The sequence below is a fragment of the Labeo rohita genome, chromosome 25, assembly GCF_022985175.1.
Source record: "Labeo rohita strain BAU-BD-2019 chromosome 25, IGBB_LRoh.1.0, whole genome shotgun sequence".
In the NCBI taxonomy this organism is placed as follows: domain Eukaryota; kingdom Metazoa; phylum Chordata; class Actinopteri; order Cypriniformes; family Cyprinidae; genus Labeo; species Labeo rohita.
The window spans coordinates 12,710,068-12,731,853 of record NC_066893.1 but is presented as its reverse complement, the minus strand read 5'-3'; the positions used below and the strand labels follow the sequence as shown (position 1 = coordinate 12,731,853).

The following is a 21,786-nucleotide window of genomic DNA, read 5'->3' as shown; positions in this document are numbered from 1 at the left end:
GGATCTCAAAATCTTAGTCATTGCTGGAAAGGGTTCAAATACACAAAAATGCTGAAAAACCAAATAATCTTTGGGACCTGCAGGCAGTTTAACTGTTCAGGACAAACAAGGGACTCATAAACAACTATAACAAAAAAAAAATCTGTGGATGATTCAGGTAACAACACAGTATTAAGAATCAAGCATATTTAAACTTTTGAATGGGGTCATTTTTATAAATTCAACTATTATTTTCTCTTGTAAACGATATGCAAACGTCTTTTATATGAAATGCCAGGTCAGTGGTAAGTACTAAATAAAAAATAACATGCATTTTGTATGATTCCTCTTATTTTGGTAAAACAATTAACATTTAGTAGATTCTGCAAGGTGTATGTAAACTTTTGAGCCGAATATACACATATAAACACACACACACACAAAGTCTTCATTTTCTAGCAATAGTTTTTATCATCTTAAAAAAATTGTCTGATTCACTGCATTTTCCCATGAGGATTTTACTATGCAAATTGACTAACAGCTTAAGCACAATCTACAATCAAAATTAAAAACCACAAAAGCTGACATGATTTTACACAGACAAGCACACTTGCCATGAATAGTAAACGTTAAAGACTGTTCCATAAACCCAGTTATGAAATTACCGAGTGTGTGTGTGTGTGGGCAACTACTAGTGACAGTGCAGAGACTTGTGAAATGAGCCGTGTCAATGCAGCGCGCTCCAGCTGAGAATGAAGTTACACATCACATATCGAACGGCCTGTAGTTACACCTTGTGCTGCGACGATGACCAGCAGAATTTGATTCTGAATATGAACACAAACGCTTCTAGCTACACAAGCCCAAAATGACCCAACATTGCATCCAAAAATCAGGCAGCAAACTCATCGCACATTCATTCTCAGCGCTGTAGCAGGCATCCGGTTCAATGGCAAGACTTTGTGTAGATTGAAAAATTAAGGCCTGTAAATAAAACTTAGTCCAAATGATTTCCAAAGAGCCGTGAAGAACAATTTTCTGCAAAAATCCATACCAATTCGAAAGCAGCGTGTAGTGTAATAATGTCCCGACAGCACCCATCTCTTACTTCTTCCCTGCGGGACTGTTAAACTATAATCAAACTCTATCTGGCATGTTTTTAATAAAGCAGCGCCATCACATTCAGTTACCTAGGTCATGTTCTAGCTCTCCTCCTCTGCTTTAACATTCACCAGACAAATGAACAGCTTAACATCGCTTTGTCTTGTCTTGTCTCTTTCAATCCAGCCTCCGAAACATCTCATAGCAAGCTGTTCAGTTACACTAATGACTCTCAGTATGGGAGAAATAGCTCCAGAAATACACGCTCATGACTGCGCTGCACAGGCATAAATCAAAGGCATCATTTCATCCAGCCGGTTGGTGATTGTGATGTGTTTGTGCACCACTATGGAGGGGGAGGGGGAAACATCAGCAGGCAAGCCTGGAGAGGAAATGGTGGTTGCCTTGGAAACCCTAGGCTGAGGAAGAGAGCGAGCGAGAGACAGAGAGGAAACGAAAGGAAGAACAAGTGAACGGATGAGGAGACTATACATACAGACTTGACCCAAGCATCGCTGTTAACGGTTGTTTTTGTTTTGAGTTGAATGAAAAACATGAGTTATGTGAAAATATGCATGTATATATACAGTATATTACAGCACTTATTAATCTTAGTTTAATTTTAATATTTTCTACTACATTATTCAAATCAAACGTTTTCTCTATCAATATTACTGGTAACACTTTACAATAAGGGGTCATCTGTTAACAGTTATATATGTATTAACTAACATGAACGAACAATGAACAATACATTTGTTACACTATTTATTCATCTTTGCTAATGTTAGTTAATAAAAATACAGTCGTTCATAGTTTGTTCATGTTAGTTCACAGTGCATTAACTATAACTATAACGCATTAGTAAATGCTGAAATTAACATAAACTAAGATTAAGAAATGCTGTAGAAGTATTGTTCATTCTTACTGTAGTTCAGGTTAATATAATTAACTAATGTTAACTAATGAACCTTATTTAACTAAGCTAAGCTAACGTCGTCGCAATGAACAGCTGTATTTTTATAACTAATTTTAATACATCCTGTAACAAATGTAGTGCCTCTTAGTTAGTAAATGTTATTTAACGCATTAACTATTGTTAGCTAATAAGTGTTACCATATGGCTCAAAATAAACAAAAAATCTTAACAGTTAGTTTCAAACTGTGAACCAAAATAAAGCAGTTATTGTCAACTTTTCCACCCTTATGAAAATTAACCATAGTTTTACTATAGTAAAAGTGTAGTAACCACAGTTATTTGGCGTATTGATTACCATTTAGTTATACTACAAATACAATGGTTAAAATATGGTTAGTGTAGCATAACCATGGGTAATTTGTGGTTACTATGGTTTAACTATAGTAAACATGTTTTTTGGTTTCATAGTGGTTTTATTGTAATACCATGGTTAATTTTTCGTAAGGTTAGTGTCAAGGTTTGTCAAAAGGTTTCTTATTAATTTTCACCATATGAATCCCAAATCAATATGTTAATGAAGAAAACGTTGTAAATTAGGTAATTGATAGGTTTTTAACCATGTATTTTTGGCATACTGATTACCATTCGCATAACCACAGTTTTACTACAAATACAATGGTTAAAACACGGTTAATTTGAGGTTACTGTAGATTAACTATAGTAAGCATGGTTTTTTGATTTCATTTGTAGTAAAACCATAGTTAATTTTTAGTCAAGGTTTCTCAAAAAATGTTTCTGATTAATTTTCTCCATACGAATGTCAAATTAATCTGAAAATGAAACAAACTTTCTAAATAAGGTGATCGATAGAAGGTTTTTAGTATGTTTTTTTGGTGTACTGATTACCATTTGTATAACCACAATTTTACTACAAATACAATGGTTAAAATATTATTAGTGTAGCATAAACATGGATAATTTGTGGTTACCATGGTCTAACCATGTTTTTTTTGTTTAATTTGTAGTAAAACCATGGTTAATTTTTGTAAGGGCAGCATATGCTGGTTAGGTATGTTTTGAAGCACGGTTGCTGGTTTGAGCTGGTTTAAGCTGGTCCTTAGCTGGTCATGACCTGGTTTAAGCTGTCATGTGCTGGTCCTAAGCAGGAGCTAATTGCTTAGGACCTGCACATGACCATCTAAGAAGCAGTTTAAACCATCTCAAGCCAGCAGTCATGCTTCAAAACATACCTAACCAGCATATGCTGGGGTTTTTTAACAGAGTGTAAATGAGGTAATCGAAAAGTTTTCCTAGATTAGGTCATCGCAAGTTTTTCTGGCTACTGTCCATCATGTTCTAATGCCAAAATAAGCTATAATAACTCATATAGTAGCTAGCTAGGCAGTTAGCTAACATTAGCGCTACCCAGCTAGCCTCACCACAACCTTGTCTGTCGCACTTCTTTTTTTAACCATCAAGCATTTGGGGCTGACAGCATCAATCTAGTCCATATTTATAGACTAATGAGATGCTTAAGAGAAATAATACAGGTTAAACACAAGTTATAATTGCTGTGTTGACAAAAACACACTTGTAAGCACTGTACATTTTCTCCACAGAGGTCTCAGTGCATTACTGTCAACACATTTCTGTTTGTTTTACAAACTGAGGTTTGAGTCAAATTTGTTACATATGATTTCGAAACACTGCTAACTTTCCTGTCATTTGCCTCTAACTGGAGGCTGCTTTGCACAAAATTACAATTTTTCCCATTACGTCTGACTGAGTGAAAAAGCCATTCACACTGCTTTAAACCAAAATAAGCTATATCGGTTCTTTCTATCTAGTTGCATCATACATTTGAGATGGCACCCAGACATATCAGGGGGGTTTGTCTCCAGGTTTCTCCCATAACCCCCACACAACAATAACAACTTCCACAGTATTACAGGTTGGCTCGTTTTAGCTCTAACTTCCTTCCCTCACAGATCAACTGGCAGGTTTGGAGAGCCTGTTCTCACTCTCTTTCCAAAATGATAAACAAAAGCTAGACTAAAGCATATATCAGACCAGGAGAATATTTAGCAAGAAAAATACTACAAGAAAAACTGGACACTGTCCTAATAAAGCACGAGGCGAGAAGTACAGTAATTTGTCTGTCCACACTAAACGCAAAACTGCATAGAAAATTTGGACCAATGAGATTGCACAGTGGGTGGAGCTACTGTGCAAAACACCCCGCCTCTTGTTGATTGTTGTGGTTGGATGGAAAAGTTACTCAGTTTTTATGAGTTGTCACATCTCAAAATTTGTACTACATCACTCCTGGTTTAAACACTGGTACTCGTTCTTGGTTTTGTAGGTTTCTCATCAGGATTTTGTACACCATATTTATTGATATGAAAAAGTCCAGTGCTAAGAAACCCAAACTATTTGTCACAACTAAAAGAGGATTCTTAATATGTATATGCAGAGGTTACTCACACGGCACAGTCCGGAGGTAGAGGTTGTCACGTATGATTTGTTGAAGCTCGTGATCCACTGAACCCTTCTGAAACCGAAGGTTGAGATAATGCCGGAGATCTTTATCCACAACGCCTCCTGAAAATGGTAAAACACATGGTAAGTTAACTGGTAAATACAGAACCTGAGAGTATTTTTAATGAAGTTACTATAAGTGTGTAATTCTGTTAGTAAGGTAGGGTTAGGTAGCATTTAATAAATAATACAATAAATAAAAATAAAAAATAAATAAATGACCTAAATGTATATATTTGACATATCATTTTACACATAAATATATATACATTTTTCAAATGCAGATACACTTGACGAAGTTGTTGGTTTGAATGCATAATGGTATGTTTAAATGAGCGGAGTTCCACAGGGTTCGCTCTTAGGACCGTACAAATTATGTTTGTTTTCAAGCCTCTCAGGCACTTCATGAAATCCCTTATAGACCATGTGTCACTTAGCATTAGCATGTCCTATTTGTTGAGTCTGAATGAGCTTTTCAAAAGCTTTCAGTTGTCACATTCATGCGGGTGATATTTACAGTTGGTTTCAGTTTAACATGAATAAATGTATGAAATATGATTCCCTAAAGAATCACTTTACTGGTGCATCCAACAGACTGTGTTGTCTGGCTTAGACAACACAGGTTCCCCAACAACATCTTGAGCATCAGAGACACCGAGACAAATGCTGAAAATAAAAGGTAGCTTGAGAAGCTTTCTCTAAGGTGAACAAAGGACAGAAAAATGACAAATCATCTCGCGCTACTGTGCCTCAAGAGAGCCAAGCAGCTCTATGTTTTTTTTTTCCTGCTCCAATCATAACCTTGACCATTCGGCACAGCTGAGCATGGATACACTGCTTGGAAATTCAAAAATCCAGCACAGTGTGTGAGAAGATCCTTTGAGAATAAAAGCATCTGGCATAAACCTGCACACCATTTCACAAGTTCAGAATACATTACATCTCATTGTCACCGGTTAACAAAGGCAAAAACCTGGTGCTCCAAAATCCGTTCATGGAAGGTGTCTAAACCAGTTTTCCTTTCTAACATCGGCATCTTTTCCCTATAAAGCTAGATGAAACACCATTGTCAAAAATGTCTATTATCAAATCTCTGCATGACATTGTGAATGGAAAACGACGCTCAAGTAGAAAAAAAAAAAAAATGCAACAATTAAGCTTGCACAGCTGTTGCGGCGAAAAGGACACTTCGGAATACCGTCACACCATTCCAAGGAAAATGACAAAAGGAAACATCTCACAAGAAGACTTCTTTGGTCAGAAATCCTAAATAAATATCTCACTTGTCACCATCCATAATTATCATGGCTCTCTCCTCCCCCTCTTTCCAATAAAACTACTGTATCCCAATTGTAATTCCAGCGGTCCAGATGATGCGCTCCTTCATCCCTGGCTTGGATCTACTCACCCCTTCCAAAATCCTTGCTGCTATTCCCTTTTATGCTTTCAATCCCATTTTTAAACTAGTCCTTTATACATCAATGGATGCAGCGGTGATGGAGTCTCCCGTTCCGCAGCTAATTTAATCCAGAGGAGAGGGAACGCGGGAGGAGGAGGAGAAGAAGAGACTGAGTCGTCGACAGTCAGGAGACAACAGAGAGAGGGAAAAAAGGTTCTGCCAGCCGAGAGCCTATCACAATGAAGCCTGTATTCTCATTTGCTGGGCAGATAGTAAAGTCTAATGTCGCCCCCTGACCGCAAACAGTGGTATTGCAGGGGTTGCGGGTGAGTGTGTGTGATACAGATGCTTTTGGACACACCACCAAAAAGGCCAGCTTGTTCACACCAGATGCTTCCTGCTAGTTGGCATCGTGTGAACTTGTTGACCTTGTGAACACATCAGTGTCAAGAGTGAAGACGGCAAGTAGTAGCACGCACTCTGAGAGAACAACGACCGGTCAAGTCCAGCTGGAAAGTAATAGGCTATTTAACAATGACTTTGAGTGTCATGTTAGGGTTCTTACAATTGCATTACTCTAGAACTGGTTAGTTATTACTTTGCCCACAAACGAACACATGCTTTAACGAAAACCAAGTTGCTTAACTATACATTAATGTTAAATTAAGCTATATATACACGCACACACATATATGCATGTGTGATTGTGTGTTTATATTATTCATTTATGTTATTATTGGTGATTTTGCTGTATTGTATATGTGTATATGTATTATATATACGCAAGTCTTTTACAAATATAAAAGAGTATGTGTGCTTATTATAACAATAAATGAATAACAAAAAAATAATAAATTATAGTAAATAAATCAATAAATAAACAAATACACACACACGTAATGTATATATTATTGTTATTATTGGTGATTTTGTTGTGTTGTATGTGTATATGTATTGTATTGTATAAACGTAAATGTTTTATGTGTGTGTTTATATGAATATATATATATATATATATATATATATATATATATATATATATATATATACACATACATATATATATATATATATATTTATCTTAAATATGTCAAATAAATATATTATTGGTGGTGTTAAGCTTTGTATATATGTGTGTGTGCATATATATGTTTGCGTGTGTGTGTGTGTGTATATATATATTTTTTTTTTTATTTATGTATTATTAGTGATTTTAAGTATTGTGTAAGTGTTTTACATATTTAAGAGTATATATATATATATATATATACTATTATATATGTAATATATATATTATCGTGATGTTTAAATATGTATTATGTATTATGTGATGTTAATATTGTATTATGTATATAAATATATATAGACACATACACACATATATACAAATATATAAAATATTATTTTTTATTTATTATTAATGATTTTAAGTATTGTGTAAGTGTTTTACATATTTTAGAGTATATATATATCAAATATTATTTTTAATTTATTATTAATGATTTTAAAATATTTTTTATTTATTATTAATAATTTTAAGTATTGTGTAAGTGTTTTACATATTTTAGAGTATATATATATATATATATACAGTACTGTGCAAAAGTCTTAGGCCACTAATATTTTCATCAGCTAAAAAATGGTTTAAAGTCAGTTAAAGTTGGTCTTTTGCTGTAGTGTGTCAGTAGGAAATATCAGTTTACATTTCTAAACATTCATTTTGCCATTAATTATAATAATCCAGTGAGATTTTTGTATGGAGCACAGGCTGTTGTCAGACTCCTTGTGCAAACAGAGATCTGATCTCTCCATCATTCAATCCAGTCTGTCTTAAGAAACAGAAAAAACGGAGACAGACTAAATCCAGAAGAACTGTGGCAACATCTCCAAGATGTTTTAAGAGTCCTGTACCTACAAAGCTACAGTACTGTTAACATTTTTAGGCAGTTAGGCACATAAAATGAGGATGCTGTCAAAAACAATGTCATAAACAGATTTTCTTTATCAAAGAACTTCTATTAACTAAAATAAATCAGCATTTGATCTGATTTGATCTGATCTGACCATCCTTTGCGTTTAAAGCAGCTTTTGCCCTAGTTGTACTTGTGCAGAGTTTTTCAGGTAGATTTGCAGGTAGGTTACTTAAAACATCTTGGAGATGTTGCCACAGTTCTTCTGGATTTAGTCTGTCTCAGTTTGTTCTGTTTCTTCATGTCATTCCAGGAAGACTGGATGATGATGAGATTAGATCAGTGTGGAGCACTGGCTGTTGTCAGACTCCTTGTGCAAACAAAAAATCTCACTAGATTATTACAATTAATGGCAAACAGAATGTTTGGAAATGTTAACCAATATTTTTTACTGACACACTACAGCAAAAGATAGAAATAACTGACTTTAAACCATTTTTTAGCTGGTGAAAATACTGGTGGCCTAAGACTTTTGCACAGTACTGTATATATATATTATCGTGATGTTAAGTATTGTATACGTGTGTGTATGTGTGTATGTATGTATGTATGTATGTATGTATGTATATGTATATACATATATATATATATATATATATACACATATATACACACACACATATGTGAACCTGGACCAAACCAGTCATAAGTGTCAATTTTTCAAAATTGAGCTTTATACATCACCTCAAAGCTGAATAAATAAGCTTTCCACCGATGTATGGTTTGTTAGGATAGAACAATATTTGGTCGAGATACAACTATTTCAGTATATGGAATCTGAGGGTGCAAAAAAATCAAAATATTGAGAAAATCACCTTTAAAGTTTTCCAAATTAAGTTCTTTGCAATGCATATTACTAATCAAAAATTAAGTTTTGATATATTTACAGTAGGAAAATTACAAAATATCTTCATGGAACATGATCTTTACTTAATTTCCTAAAGATTTTTGGCATAAAAGAAAAATCTATAATTTTGACCCATACAATGTATTTTTGGCTATATATATATATATGTATGCAAAGCTACCTGAAAAACTCTGCACAAGTGCACCTAGGGCAAAACCTGCTTTAAACGCAAAGGATGGTCACATCAAATGCTTATTTATTTTAGTTAATAGAAGTTCTTTGATAAAGAAAATCTGTTTATGACATTGTTTTTGACAGCATCCTCATTTTATGTGCCTAACTGCCTAAAAATGTTAACAGTACTGTAGCTTTGTAGGTATAGGACTCTTGAAGCATCTTGGAGATGTTGCCACAGTTCTTCTGGATTTAATCTGTCTCCGTTTTTTCTGTTTCTTAAGACAAACTGGATTGAATGATGGAGAGATCAGATCTCTGTTTGCACAAGGAGTCTGACAACAGCCTGTGCTCCATACAAAAATCTCACTGGATTATTATAATTAATGGCAAAATGAATGTTTAGAAATGTAAACTGATATTTCCTACTGACACACTACAGCAAAAGACCGACTTTAACTGACTTTAAACCATTTTTTAGCTGATGAAAATACTAGTGGCCTAAGACTTTTGCACAGTACTGTATATACACACACACACTCTTAAATATGTAAAATATATATTATTGGTAATGTTAAGCATTGTTTATGTGTGTGTGTGTGTGTGTGTGTGTATAATTTATTATTTGTAGTATTGTTGATGATTCTAAGTATTGTATATGTTTTTTTTACACACATATTTATTTATTATTTATTATTTTGTAACATTATTATTATTATTAATATTATTATTGTTTTTTTTATTTTTTTAAAGATTTACTTTTGACCTTTTTGCCTTTATTATGATATGAAAGATCATAGATGACAGGAAACAAAGTGGGAGAGAGAGAAGGGGAAGGGATAGGGAAAGGTCCTCGAGCCGTGATTCGAACTTTAAGTGTTAAGTTTTAAAACTGACTTCTCTACATATGAATATACTTTTTCAAATGCTCTCTCCCTAAAAACAGTTGCTGAATTTTAAGTAAGAATGTGTCAAACTTTATTAAAACCACAATTTCCTTATATATTAGTTATATGTTTTTGGCAGCAGCGAGAGATCAACAAGCTCACTGCAATCTTAAATGCATTGGAGGATATTGACAATAAACCGAGATCAACAATTTGTTCTGAAAGATTTGATTTCAGTGTTCACAAGCTTCCGATTGAGTTTTAAATGTATTCTGGTCATCAAGAAGCTTGAAATTCTGATCGCTTGGAATATGAGGATGAAAATTATACAGTAGACAGGCGTAACAATAACCCATAGTTATGGTGAGGCAGAGTGACCTTGATATAACCCTTCAGAAATGATTTTGTGTGGATGAACAAAAAAAAACACAGCAGCATCCAAGCTGGTATGCGAAACATCTGCACGCAACGACTGCGGAGAAAATTATTAAGTGCTGAAATTCAGTTGAGGAATGCACAAGAGGCGTTTCAACTGATCTCAGATCACTTATCTTGTCTTTCCGGCCTGTGAAAAGGAAAAAAAAGAAACATATCTACTGAGAATACGTCTTCATGACTCAGTCAATATTACAAGGAGAGTGTGAGGTCACAGCTGAGATTTTGTGGAGGAGGACAAACCTTCGACTCGTGAGAGAACGCGGTCGCATCGTTTGTCAGCACGACAGATGACACAGTGGGCAAAGGCATGACGTGAGGGTGAGAGTGAGTCGGACAGCTGTTAAAAACACTCTCTCTTTCTCACACTCTCACTTTTGCTCAATCCCAGAGGACACCTCTTTGTGTCATCTACCAGCCACTTCTCCACAAGTGATGACAGATGCTTGTTGGTTAAACAGTCAATAAATTCAAAGACACACACGGACATAAACAGGCACAGAGACGAGACGTACGATTCTGGACGGGACGTTGTGATCAAACGCGATCGGGTTTATGTATGACCTGAAGAGGTCTGTATGGAGGCCCGTTTGTACCTCAAAGAAAAATAAAAAAGGTAATTGTGAGGTAAAATTAAAAAAATATTATGAGATACAAGGTCACATTTTAAGATATATCAAGGCTCAATTGTGAGATATAGTCACATTTTAAAATTCAAAGTCACAACTAAGTTATATTTATGAAATGTATAGAAGAAAGTCTTATAGTTGCAGTGCAAGATCTCAATTTTAACGTATTAGGGCACAATTACAAGAGACTACGTCAAAACTATAAGTCACACTGTAGGATAGAAAGTCATATTTTGAGATGTAAAGTCTCAATTATGAGATAGACAAGACACCAACTCTTAAATGTATGTAAAATCGCATTGTAATATATAAAATAAGATTTTGCGATATGAAGTCATAATTACGAGAAACTACATCACAATTATGAATTATAAAGTGATGTTGAACACTCAATTGTAAGACCACACTATGAGATTTACAATTACAAGAAACTAGGTCATATTTACCATTATGGGAAACTAAGTGTTATTTTTTGAGATATAGTTAAAAAGTTATAGAAACAGTTTTAATTGTGAGATATAGTCACATTGCAAAATATAAAAAAAAAAAAAAAAAATATATATATATATATATATATATATATGTATATATATATATATATATATATATATATATATATACACACCACTCTTTGATTTAAATTCAGAATTCTAAGGAAAAAATTCATAATTATGTATAATTATTAATGCCATATAATATAGTCATATTTTGAGATATTATGTCACAAGTAGAATTACAGTTGTGACTTTATATCTCAAAATATGATAATCACATTTTTTTTTTTAAATGTAGACCACAAATCTATGAAAGCCTGTTTCCACCACTGAATAAAACCTTTTTAAAAAGTAACTGAGACTTTTTATCTCACAATTCTCTCAACTGCAAATTTGCATTTCACAGTTCTGACTTTTTTATTTTGCGTGATATAAACTCACAGAGTCGCAGTTACGAGTTATAAAGTCAGCATTATGTGATATATACTCTCAATTGTGAGAAAAAAACTCGGAATTGAAAGATTTAAACTTAATTTAAATTTAAACTCACAATTATGACTTTTTTTTCCTCTGAATTTCTTGGTTTATATCTCGCAGTTGTGACTTAGAATCTCACAATTCTGACTTTATAACATGCAATTGCGATTTATGAAGTCTCTCTCAGAATTGGAATTTATAACTTACAAATGGGAGTTTATTTCTTCAATTCTGAGTCAGAATTGTAAGATATGTCACGTCAATAGTCTTGTGGGCAATGCGCCGACACATGGTGTGGTTGCTCCTCGGGTGTCCCGAGACTGAATCCCGCCTCGTGGACATTTCCCCATCCCACCCCCTATCTCTCGATCCCACTTACTTCTCATCTCATCTCCACTGTCCTTTCAAAGAAAAATAGAAAAATGGTGCAAAAAAAAAAAAGATTTGTAAGACATAAACAATCACAATTGCTAAAAAAAAAAAAACAAAGAGAGAGAGAAAAAAAGTCTAAATTGCGAGATACAAACTTGGGTTTGTGTATAAAAACTCTGAATTTTCATCTTGCAATTCTGACTTTATTTCTTGCAATTGCAAGTTTATATCATGCAATTCTGAGGGAAAAAAGAGTCAGAACTGAGTTTATATCTCGTAATTCTGAAAAAAGTTGAAATGTGAGTTTGTATTACACAATTCTCAGACAAAAAGTCAGAATTTATATAAGTAAACTCACCACTGTAAGAAAAAAAATGTCAGAATTATGAGATAAATTACATTTTTTTATTCAGTGCCGGAAACAGACTGTCATAAAATTCAACAAAAAAACTTTCAAAAGATGATTTCAAATAGAGATCATGATTCTCCCACGATTCTGAGCTAAGCAAAATAACACATAATTTACTAGAGGCTATGACAAAATATGAATGGCCTCATTCTATTCAATAATGTTTAATTAATTTGAATTATTTTTTAAAAAAAATGTACATTTTTAAGTCTGCTTAAATGATTTAATGACTCACTAATACTTCACTTCATTTTGAACGAATCTTTCGAATGAATGATTCAATGACACATACATTTTTTAACAGTCACTTGTCGTCACCTAGTAATGTAATCAACATTGTAATGAACAAACGTTATTTGAAGTGCCAGTTTGAAATGAAAATTACTTTCAAAAGATTATTTGCTCACTACCATAGACATCAGTGCTTTTATCCAAACTATAAAGTTCTATCCCAATACTTTTGTGACAATATGAATGATTGTAAGAAATAATGCTGTGTGGTTAAAAAAAATGTTTGTGAAGCTGTTTCATACCAGCAGTGCAAACACAGATTTGAATGTTCGATATGACTTTGTTAAAGGAGAAGTCCACTTCCAGAACAAAAACTTAGATAATGTACTCACCCCTTTGTCATCCAAGATGTTCATTTCTTTGTCCTGTCTATGTTCTGTCTTTCTTCAGTTGTAAAGAAATTATATTTTTTGAAGAAAACATTTAAGGATTTTCCTCCATATAATGGACTGATATGGTGCTCCGAGTTTGAAAAGTAGCGTCTGAGATTGAAAAGTACTTAATTTTTGTTTTTTTTTTAATGAAACTAACCGATTGTTTCGCTAGATAAGACCCTTTTTCCTTGGTTGAGATTGTTTACGACCACATTTGGGATCGTTTGAAGCCGCATTTAAACTGCATTTTGGAAGTTTAAACTCGGGGCACCATATCAGTCCATTATATGGAGAAAAATCCTGAAACATTTTCCTCAAAAAACATAATTTCTTTACAGCTAAAGAAAGACATGAACATCTTGGATGACAAGGGGGTGAGTACATGATCTGTAAATTTTTGTTTTGAACTTCTCCTTAAAAGTTTTAACAGACACAGACAAATCATTGTCATTTAGAAATAAGATCGCGTGGGCGTTTCAATTGAAATCGCAATCTTTTAACAATTAATCATGCAGCTGTAGTCACAATTACCAAGTCATAATTATTAGGCTTAATTGTGAAACAAATAGTCACATTTAGAGATATAAAGTTGCTATTACAACACGCAGAGCCACAATTAAGATACAAAGTCACATATTAAGATTTAAAAAAACAATTACAAGCAGCAAACTCTCAACTGTGAAATATAGTGTTGTGAGATTGAACAATATAATCTCAATTACAAAAAAATAAGGCTCAGTTACAAGGTTTAAAGTCGCAACTACCATTATTTTTTTTTACTCTTGAGGCAAAAAGGATTTCCACAGGTCTGAGCCACAATACTTTCCATGCGATACGGTTAATACTGTCTGATAAGGTGGGAATATGTCACCATATTGATTTGTTCTCACTAGAGAGGAGGTTAATAAAACATTCCAATGAGTTTAAGCAGTTCCTTTTTGACAGCATAATCACAGCTGACACCACTGGCCTCGCTGAGGACAGCTGAGCAGCGTATCGATCGCCTGAAAGTTTTCCTCCTGTGGAAAGTTGTTTGGTGCTAGAGCCCTTCGGCTCAAACAGACTAAACCACAGAGTTGTGATAAAGCTCTGGACACGGAGAAGAAAAACCACGTGTGATGCCGGCCAATCAATATCTCCTATTCGCTGCCACCGACTCCTACGAGAGGTCAGATTCTGCATCTTCTTTCAGTAGACACAAACAACACACAATATTTCTCACTCAGCTCTTTGTTGCTTTCTTCAAAGACAGAGACATCCAATCACTAGACTTACATTTGTTTATTTCATTTTAGACTGCTGGAGCTGTGGCCTTGTAGTCTGGTGCATCAAGCCATGGTGCTGATTTGAGTTTGAATCTGGCTCTCTCCACTATCTATATCAATAAAAGGCGCCTAATAAAATAGTTCAATCCATCTTAAGAGACAAAACCATAAAAAAATAGTTCACAAAGCACACTGGAACACAATGTACCTTTCTGGCACAACGTAGCCTGAAAACCTACAATCAGCAAAAGGAAGAAAAATGACCCAGACACCTGCATTTGAACTCGCACATAAGGTACGACACCCTTTTGTCTTTTTGACTCAAACAATCCACGTTAACAACTAGGCGTAAATCCAAAACACAGAGTCGGAGCTATCAATCTCTTCCCTTTGTCAAATGAAGAAAAGAGAAAACTGCTAATTATGGTTCTGAAGATCTCCGTCTGACTCACTTTGTTTGTCCTGTGATGATGATTCACATTACAAAACCACTCACACCTCTAACTGTAACAACCCAAAGGCAGCAAAATCGTGTTAAAACACATGGCAATACTCAAATTTGAAGTGCATAAAGTGCTGAAACCAAAAAAAAAAAAAATGTTATGACCTATAACCAACAAATTCTACGCTATTTGAAGTTTAAAATAAAAGTTCACTCAAAAATGAAAATTTACTAAAGGCCATTCAAGATCTAGATGTTTTTTCAACAGAACAGAACAGGAGAAATTTAGCATTACATCACTACCTTAACAATGAGTCCTCTGTAGTGAATGGGTGCCATCAGAATGAAAGTACAAGGGTCATTCTATAATTGTGGGTACATCTCATGTCCGTGAAGTATATTTTTAATATATTTTCATCAATATAAAGCCCTGACGCTTAATTTCCTAGTACACAATTTTTTTTTTTACAATCACACTACATGTTGAAAAAGCCATTTTGTTTAAAAATGATCATATCACATACAACCCTGGTATTCATCTGTCTGATTTTGTAAAGTTGCTTATTCTAGTCTGCATTTAAGCATGTACCTCAAATATAAAGTAATAGTTTTGCTTTCAGTTAGAGTATTAGATTATTAAGACATTTGTGTGTGCGCTTAAAAAATAATAAGTGTGTATTGTGATATAACTTGCTTTGTGTCCGAAAAACCATTGTTAACTAAGTTACCCACTAGAAAACCCCCCTCAAAAAGGAATGGTTTGTCCCATTCTCACAATTTGCACAGTATGATGATATTTCCTCTAGATTAAGTGTCAACAGTGTTACACAAGTATTATTGCTGCCAATTTTAACAAGACAGTTTAACTAAAACTTATGTTTTGTTTATGAAAATATATTTCTAAACATACCATATGCTCAGTAGTTATAGGTTTCTGTGTTGAGTATAGGCCCAAAATACTAAAAATGTCAACTAAGTTACCTGTCAACTGTGTTACCCAGTAAATGTAACATGGTGGACAGGAGCAAACACAGATGGTATTTTATGCACATATTCCTACAAATCACTTTTATTTATATAACACTTTATACAATATGGATTGTTTCAAAGCAGCTATGTAAGGTCATGTTTGGGTTTTTGGGAAACAGGGAAACTTTTTTCTTCACATTGTCAAATTCTAAATGTACCCCTAATTATAGAATGACCCACAAACAGCTGATAAAAACCTCACAATAATCCACACAACTCTAGCTGAGTCCATGAGCTTGCATGTTTGCAATAAACAAATCCATCAATAAGACGATCAATAAGTTAAACCATTGTTTCTGGCTAAATTAAAAGTCCTCTATCTACATTGATTTCTCTAGTGAAAGATTTGTCTCTTCTCAATCAGGAGAGAAATATGCAATGATGAATTTGTTTCTTACAAACATGCAGCTTTTCACAATTAATCAGCAGGAATTAATTAGCTGTTAGACCTCTCACTCTGAGAGCCCCCATTCACTGCAGAGGATCCACTGGTGAGCAAGTCATCTAATGCTAAATTTCTCTAAATGTTCTCTAAAAGCTTTTGATATTCTTCATATTCTGTGCACTTGATTTGTTTGCAGCAGTAACAGAAATTAACTTTGATTATTGAAAATTGATTTTTATCTTTTATGGGCATTTTTTCCTTTATAAGGCCAAATTTGTTCTAACATAATTAAATGCATGCATCATCTTTTGTGTCAAATACTTAAATTTAATCAATATATTTGAATAGTAAGACACTATAGGGCTCTTACCAATCAAATGAAATCAGTATCAACAAAATTTGTGTTTGCAGAGGTGTCACAGAAGATTCATCTGAAGTGGCATTTCGATGCATTTACACAGACTGAATGAAGTTAACCTGCAGTTATGAATGCCTAAGTAATGTTTTGACATTTTAAAATGTTGATGATATTTGAAATGATTTGGGGGAAAGACAAAATATACTTCAAATATAAACTTAAAATCGGCAGTAGTTGGCGGCAAATCACTGCATGAGTAAATCATGGAGTCATTCATTCATCCGATTCGTTCAAACAACTGATACATTCTGTAACGAAACGTTGTGTGTTGCTCAGAAATTTAAAGTAGTGGCTGTGGCTTTGTTTGGAACTATTTTCATTGACAAAATACAGCAAAAACAGCAACTTGTGTCTAAAATGTAAGTCACTTAATATTAACTTCTTGTTTATTGGACTGTTGAAAAATCAGTGTCGCATTTGCAATAGAGGGTTTACACTTAAAGGAGAAGTCCACTTCCAGAACAAAAATTTACAGATAATTTGGGATCTTTTGAAGCTGCATTTAAACTGCATTTTGGAAGTTCAAAATCGGGACACCATAGCAGTCCATTACATGGTGAAAAATCCTGAAATGTTTTCTTCAAAAAACATCATTTCTTTACGGCTGAAGAAAGAAAGACATGAACATCTGGAAGTGGACTTCTCCTTTAAGTCACGATTTGGTCAGTTACCCGGATGCACGGCCATATTGGTGAAACTGGGATCTAAACAACAGAATTGATTGTACAATTAATGTACTACTGAATACAGTGTTCCGCTAATTTATGCTGTATAAACCATGAAAAAAAAAACATGTGGAAGCTGCTAAATCACATATAAGCAGGAAAGTGCGCAATATTTTGACATACTAAAGTTAATAGGTGGTAAAGATACATACCAGCAGTATTTATTAAGATATTAGCCTAATATTTCACCTACACTGTAAAAAACAATTTGTTGCGTCAACTTAAAATAATTTGTAACTGGCTGCCTTAAAATTTTAAGTTCAGTTTATTCAACTTAAAAAGGTTAAATTATACTAAGTGACAACTTAGACTTTGAGTTGAATCAACTTAAAATTTTAAGGTAGCTGGGTTAAAAAAAAAAACACAAATGATTGTTATGATAAAAATGATAAAAAAAACAAACATAAACAGTTTGGCCAACCACAAACGCCTTTTGTAACTCAAGACAGTTTTTGCACTCTTTTCGTTGATTTGTTACAACTTTTATAGTACTCCAAATGTTTTTCCCGGTCCAACCAATTAGTACAGCCCAAAACATGACAATAACTGACCATTTTCGCCAGCAATAATCAGCAAAGTAAGCTAGTTTTGTTCAGTTCAGTGGCATTTGTTTACATTCAGTGCTGCCAATATGGCAGATTGATGATGTGTCGTGAAAACACTCTATATTTAGAGAAAAAAACATCACTTTTTATGTGATGTTAACTATATTAGACTATATAAATATAAAGGACACATAAAAGTCATGGCTGGGGGCATTTTTGCCCACTTATCTTGAATTTTGGGGAAATTCTGAATGTATTTAAATAACTAAATTGAGCATAAACACTAAATGTGCTGGTGCATCATGTAGTGTACGCATGCACTCTCGATGTGTTTTTGTAGTATACTCAATGTCAAATCACATACTGTTTAAAAAACAATTACGATATTATCGTAGACAGTACATATCGCACACCCCTATAAGCAATCTTCAATTTTCATACTCCAGAACACCAGAATACAACTGGTTATTTAAACAACAAGGTCTCCCTGAATAAACCAGCATTTGACAACAGACTGAACAGGAAGTACAAAGATAAAGAATTCATTTATGTCATCCTACACTGTGTTCCAGGAAGAAAATGTCTATGATGTCTGTACCCTACCAATGCTAAAGACTTTGATCAGTCAGAATTAGACTTTTTGAAAATGAATGAGCCTTTTCCTCTCTGTTGACTTTACAAAAGATCCTGATGAGTTCAGGTTGGTCTTTCTTCTAAATATAGAAACTAAATCTTTACACGTCACTTCAAGGTTTCCACAGATAAAATGACAACAGTGAGAAATGGGCCTGGAACTTGAAGTGGTTAAAAAAAAGGACAGGAAACTAAAAACAATGGCAACCAAGCCATTTTCAGAATGGAAATGAAATGATTTGTGGTGATTGCTATTGCTCATATTTGTGCTTTAGAGATTTGAACAAAATCCTTAACCATCAGTTTTAAACTTCTAAGCAAAGTGTTTTTTGTCTGGTATGCAATATTTCACTACTTCAGAAAGCATTGCTCAAATGACTGGCCCTCGATGCATAAAATCAGGCCCAGATTTTAAAGGTGTTGATGTCATGTCAAATATGTGTCTTTGTCATGCAGAATCATCTGGGACCTCGTCCCACCCAGCAAGTGCTGTGATCTCCCACCATCTGCTGGAGGAAGGTCACTGTTATTTTTCTTAGAAAAACGTCTTGAATTTGCATGTTTGCAGTATTAAATAATCTCAATGGCCGACACCACTGGCCTAATTTCATGCCATTGACACAATTCTCTCACTCACACCAGCAGACATTTACACAGTTTATGCTGTACTTTACCTCATGTTTTACTGTATGTGACCCAGGACCACAAAACCAGTCATAAGGTTCAGTTTTCTGAAAATTAGATTTATACAACATCTGAATGCTGAATAAATAAACTTTGCATTGATGTATGGCTTGTCAGGACAAAATTTGGCCGAGATACAACTATTTGAAAATTTGGAATGTGAAGGTACCATAAAAAAAATTAAAAAAATTGAGAAAATTGCCTTTAAAGCTGTGCAAATTAAGTTCTCAGCAATTACTAATCAAAAAATAAATTTTGATATGTTTACAGTTGGAAATTTTGGTTTTGTGGTCCAGGGTCACATATAGTGTTTGTATTGTGTGATATATCTGTCTGTCTTTCAATGGAATACATGTTGCAGGTTTTTAGAGGTTTTAAAAGCATAAATGTGAAGTTCATAAATGTATAAAAGCATTTAAGTTAATTTTTCTGTTAGAAGAAAAAGTGTATATGAATTGGTATAAAAATAATCAGTAATACTAAAACATGATATATCTGCACAAAGGCAAAAATCAAGGTTATAATAAGGCACTTAGAATGAAAGTGAATAGGACCACTTTATGGAGATTTTTTATAAAATACGAATTTTATAAAAGCAAATACATGAATATCTGCCCTAAAAAGTGTGTATTATTTTAACTGCACAAATAATAGGCAATCAGGACAAAAGGTAAAATGAAAGTGAAGGAGGCCAATTTCTGAGATTTTAAAAGCATACACATGAAGCTTATAATTTTATAAAAACATGATTTTTTTCTGTTAAAACTGAGGAGTATTTGAGTTGTAAGGCTGTTTAAACCATCATTTGTGCAGTCATTTTACATTGTCATAGCAACAACTTACTAAAATTAGAGAAACTTTTACACAGGGAAGGTCAGTAAGTGATTTTTTCCTCACACATAAAATCATGTTAACACACTGTTTACATCGTGTGGTTGTACTACATGTTTACAGATCAGTCCCATTCACGTCCACTGTAAGCGCCTCACTATAATGAACGTGTGGGCGATATGACCGAAATATATCACGTTACGAGTGATTTTATATTTTATATATATCACAATATAGTTCTTTTAGCTTTATAAAAGGTACATTACGCATTTTAACTACTGCCTGCAGAGTGCGCCAATGGCCTGACGATTGTTTTCACACTTTACTGCGCGATCTAATTTGTGTTTAATATTGACTCAACAACATTAAATTACAATGTCCACTTAATATTTAATATGTGGACATCGAAACGTGCAAACTCAGAGTGAGGGTTTAAACTTTAATTTTGAAATCGCGACAAACAGTTAGCATATTGAGACACTAATGATGTATTCTCGTTTGCTTGTGTAGGTTTACCTTGATGATTTACCTTACAAATCTGATTAAAAACGCACGTTGCTTTCCCAGATAAACGTTATAATAATCTAATAATAATAATAATAATATATTATTATAACAATTTAAAAATAACATTTTTGTTAAATACAGATTTATTCATCACGTTCTCATATTTATTTTATTTTTAATGTGTTTTTCTAAAGCCATAATTTTGTTACATACCACTGTTTTGATATGTTTGCTATTTGCAATAGTTACTATTGTACAAAAAAATACGGTTTAAAGTTTGATCCTCAAGCGTCACTGTAATTATTAATTATGATAATATATGAAACCCACAACAATTAAAAACAAAAACATTTTGTCCCTATTTTTTAATTTCGAAGATAATCACAAGTGAGATTTCAGTGATATTTTGACCACTGAACTAGGAAATGTCCCCAGTTTTCATTTCAGAAATCTGGTCACCTTATATTAAACTGCTGTCACTTTAAGAGCTGCCTGGATTTTTCTTTCTCAGCTGTTTGCTTTCTCTTAAAGGGGTCATCGGATGCCCATTTTCCACAAGTTGATATGATTGTTTAGGGTCTTAATGAAAAGTCTCTAATATACTTTGATTAAAAATTCTCAATGGTTTTGTAAAACAACACCCTTTTTACCTTGCCAAAGTCAGCTCTGCAAAAATCATCTCATTCTAAGGGGTTGTTCCTTTAAATGCAAATGAGCTCTGCTCACCCCGCCCCTATCTTCTCTCTGTGGAAAGACGGTCTTGTTTACATTAGCCGCATTTAGCCGCGTTTAGCCGCTAAACTTCCTAACTACCACGTTATAAGGAAAGGCGATCGCAAAGATTCATTAAAAAACGCTTATACTCACTTCTGCTGTAAGTGAAGCTGGATCATGAATGATTTGCGCGAACACAGACGGATATATGTAGATCGGGAGGCGCATTCCATTCACAAACAAACATCTTCAGCGGCTCAGATGTCGGGAGTAAATGACGACCACTATGTTCATTATTACATCCAGCAACACA

At 33.9% G+C, this 21,786-nt stretch overlaps 1 protein-coding gene across 3 annotated transcripts in view; it reads right to left on the bottom strand.

Moving 5' to 3' along the window:
- The window catches only part of magi2b (membrane associated guanylate kinase, WW and PDZ domain containing 2b), a 131,970-nt gene that overhangs the window by 93,942 nt on the left and 16,242 nt on the right, over positions 1-21,786 (bottom strand). For all 3 annotated transcript variants that reach the window (XM_051100216.1, XM_051100218.1, XM_051100217.1), the window contains exon 2: positions 4,484-4,600. In XM_051100216.1, the coding sequence (XP_050956173.1) occupies positions 4,484-4,600 (117 nt within the window). The remainder of the gene's footprint in view (positions 1-4,483; positions 4,601-21,786) is intronic.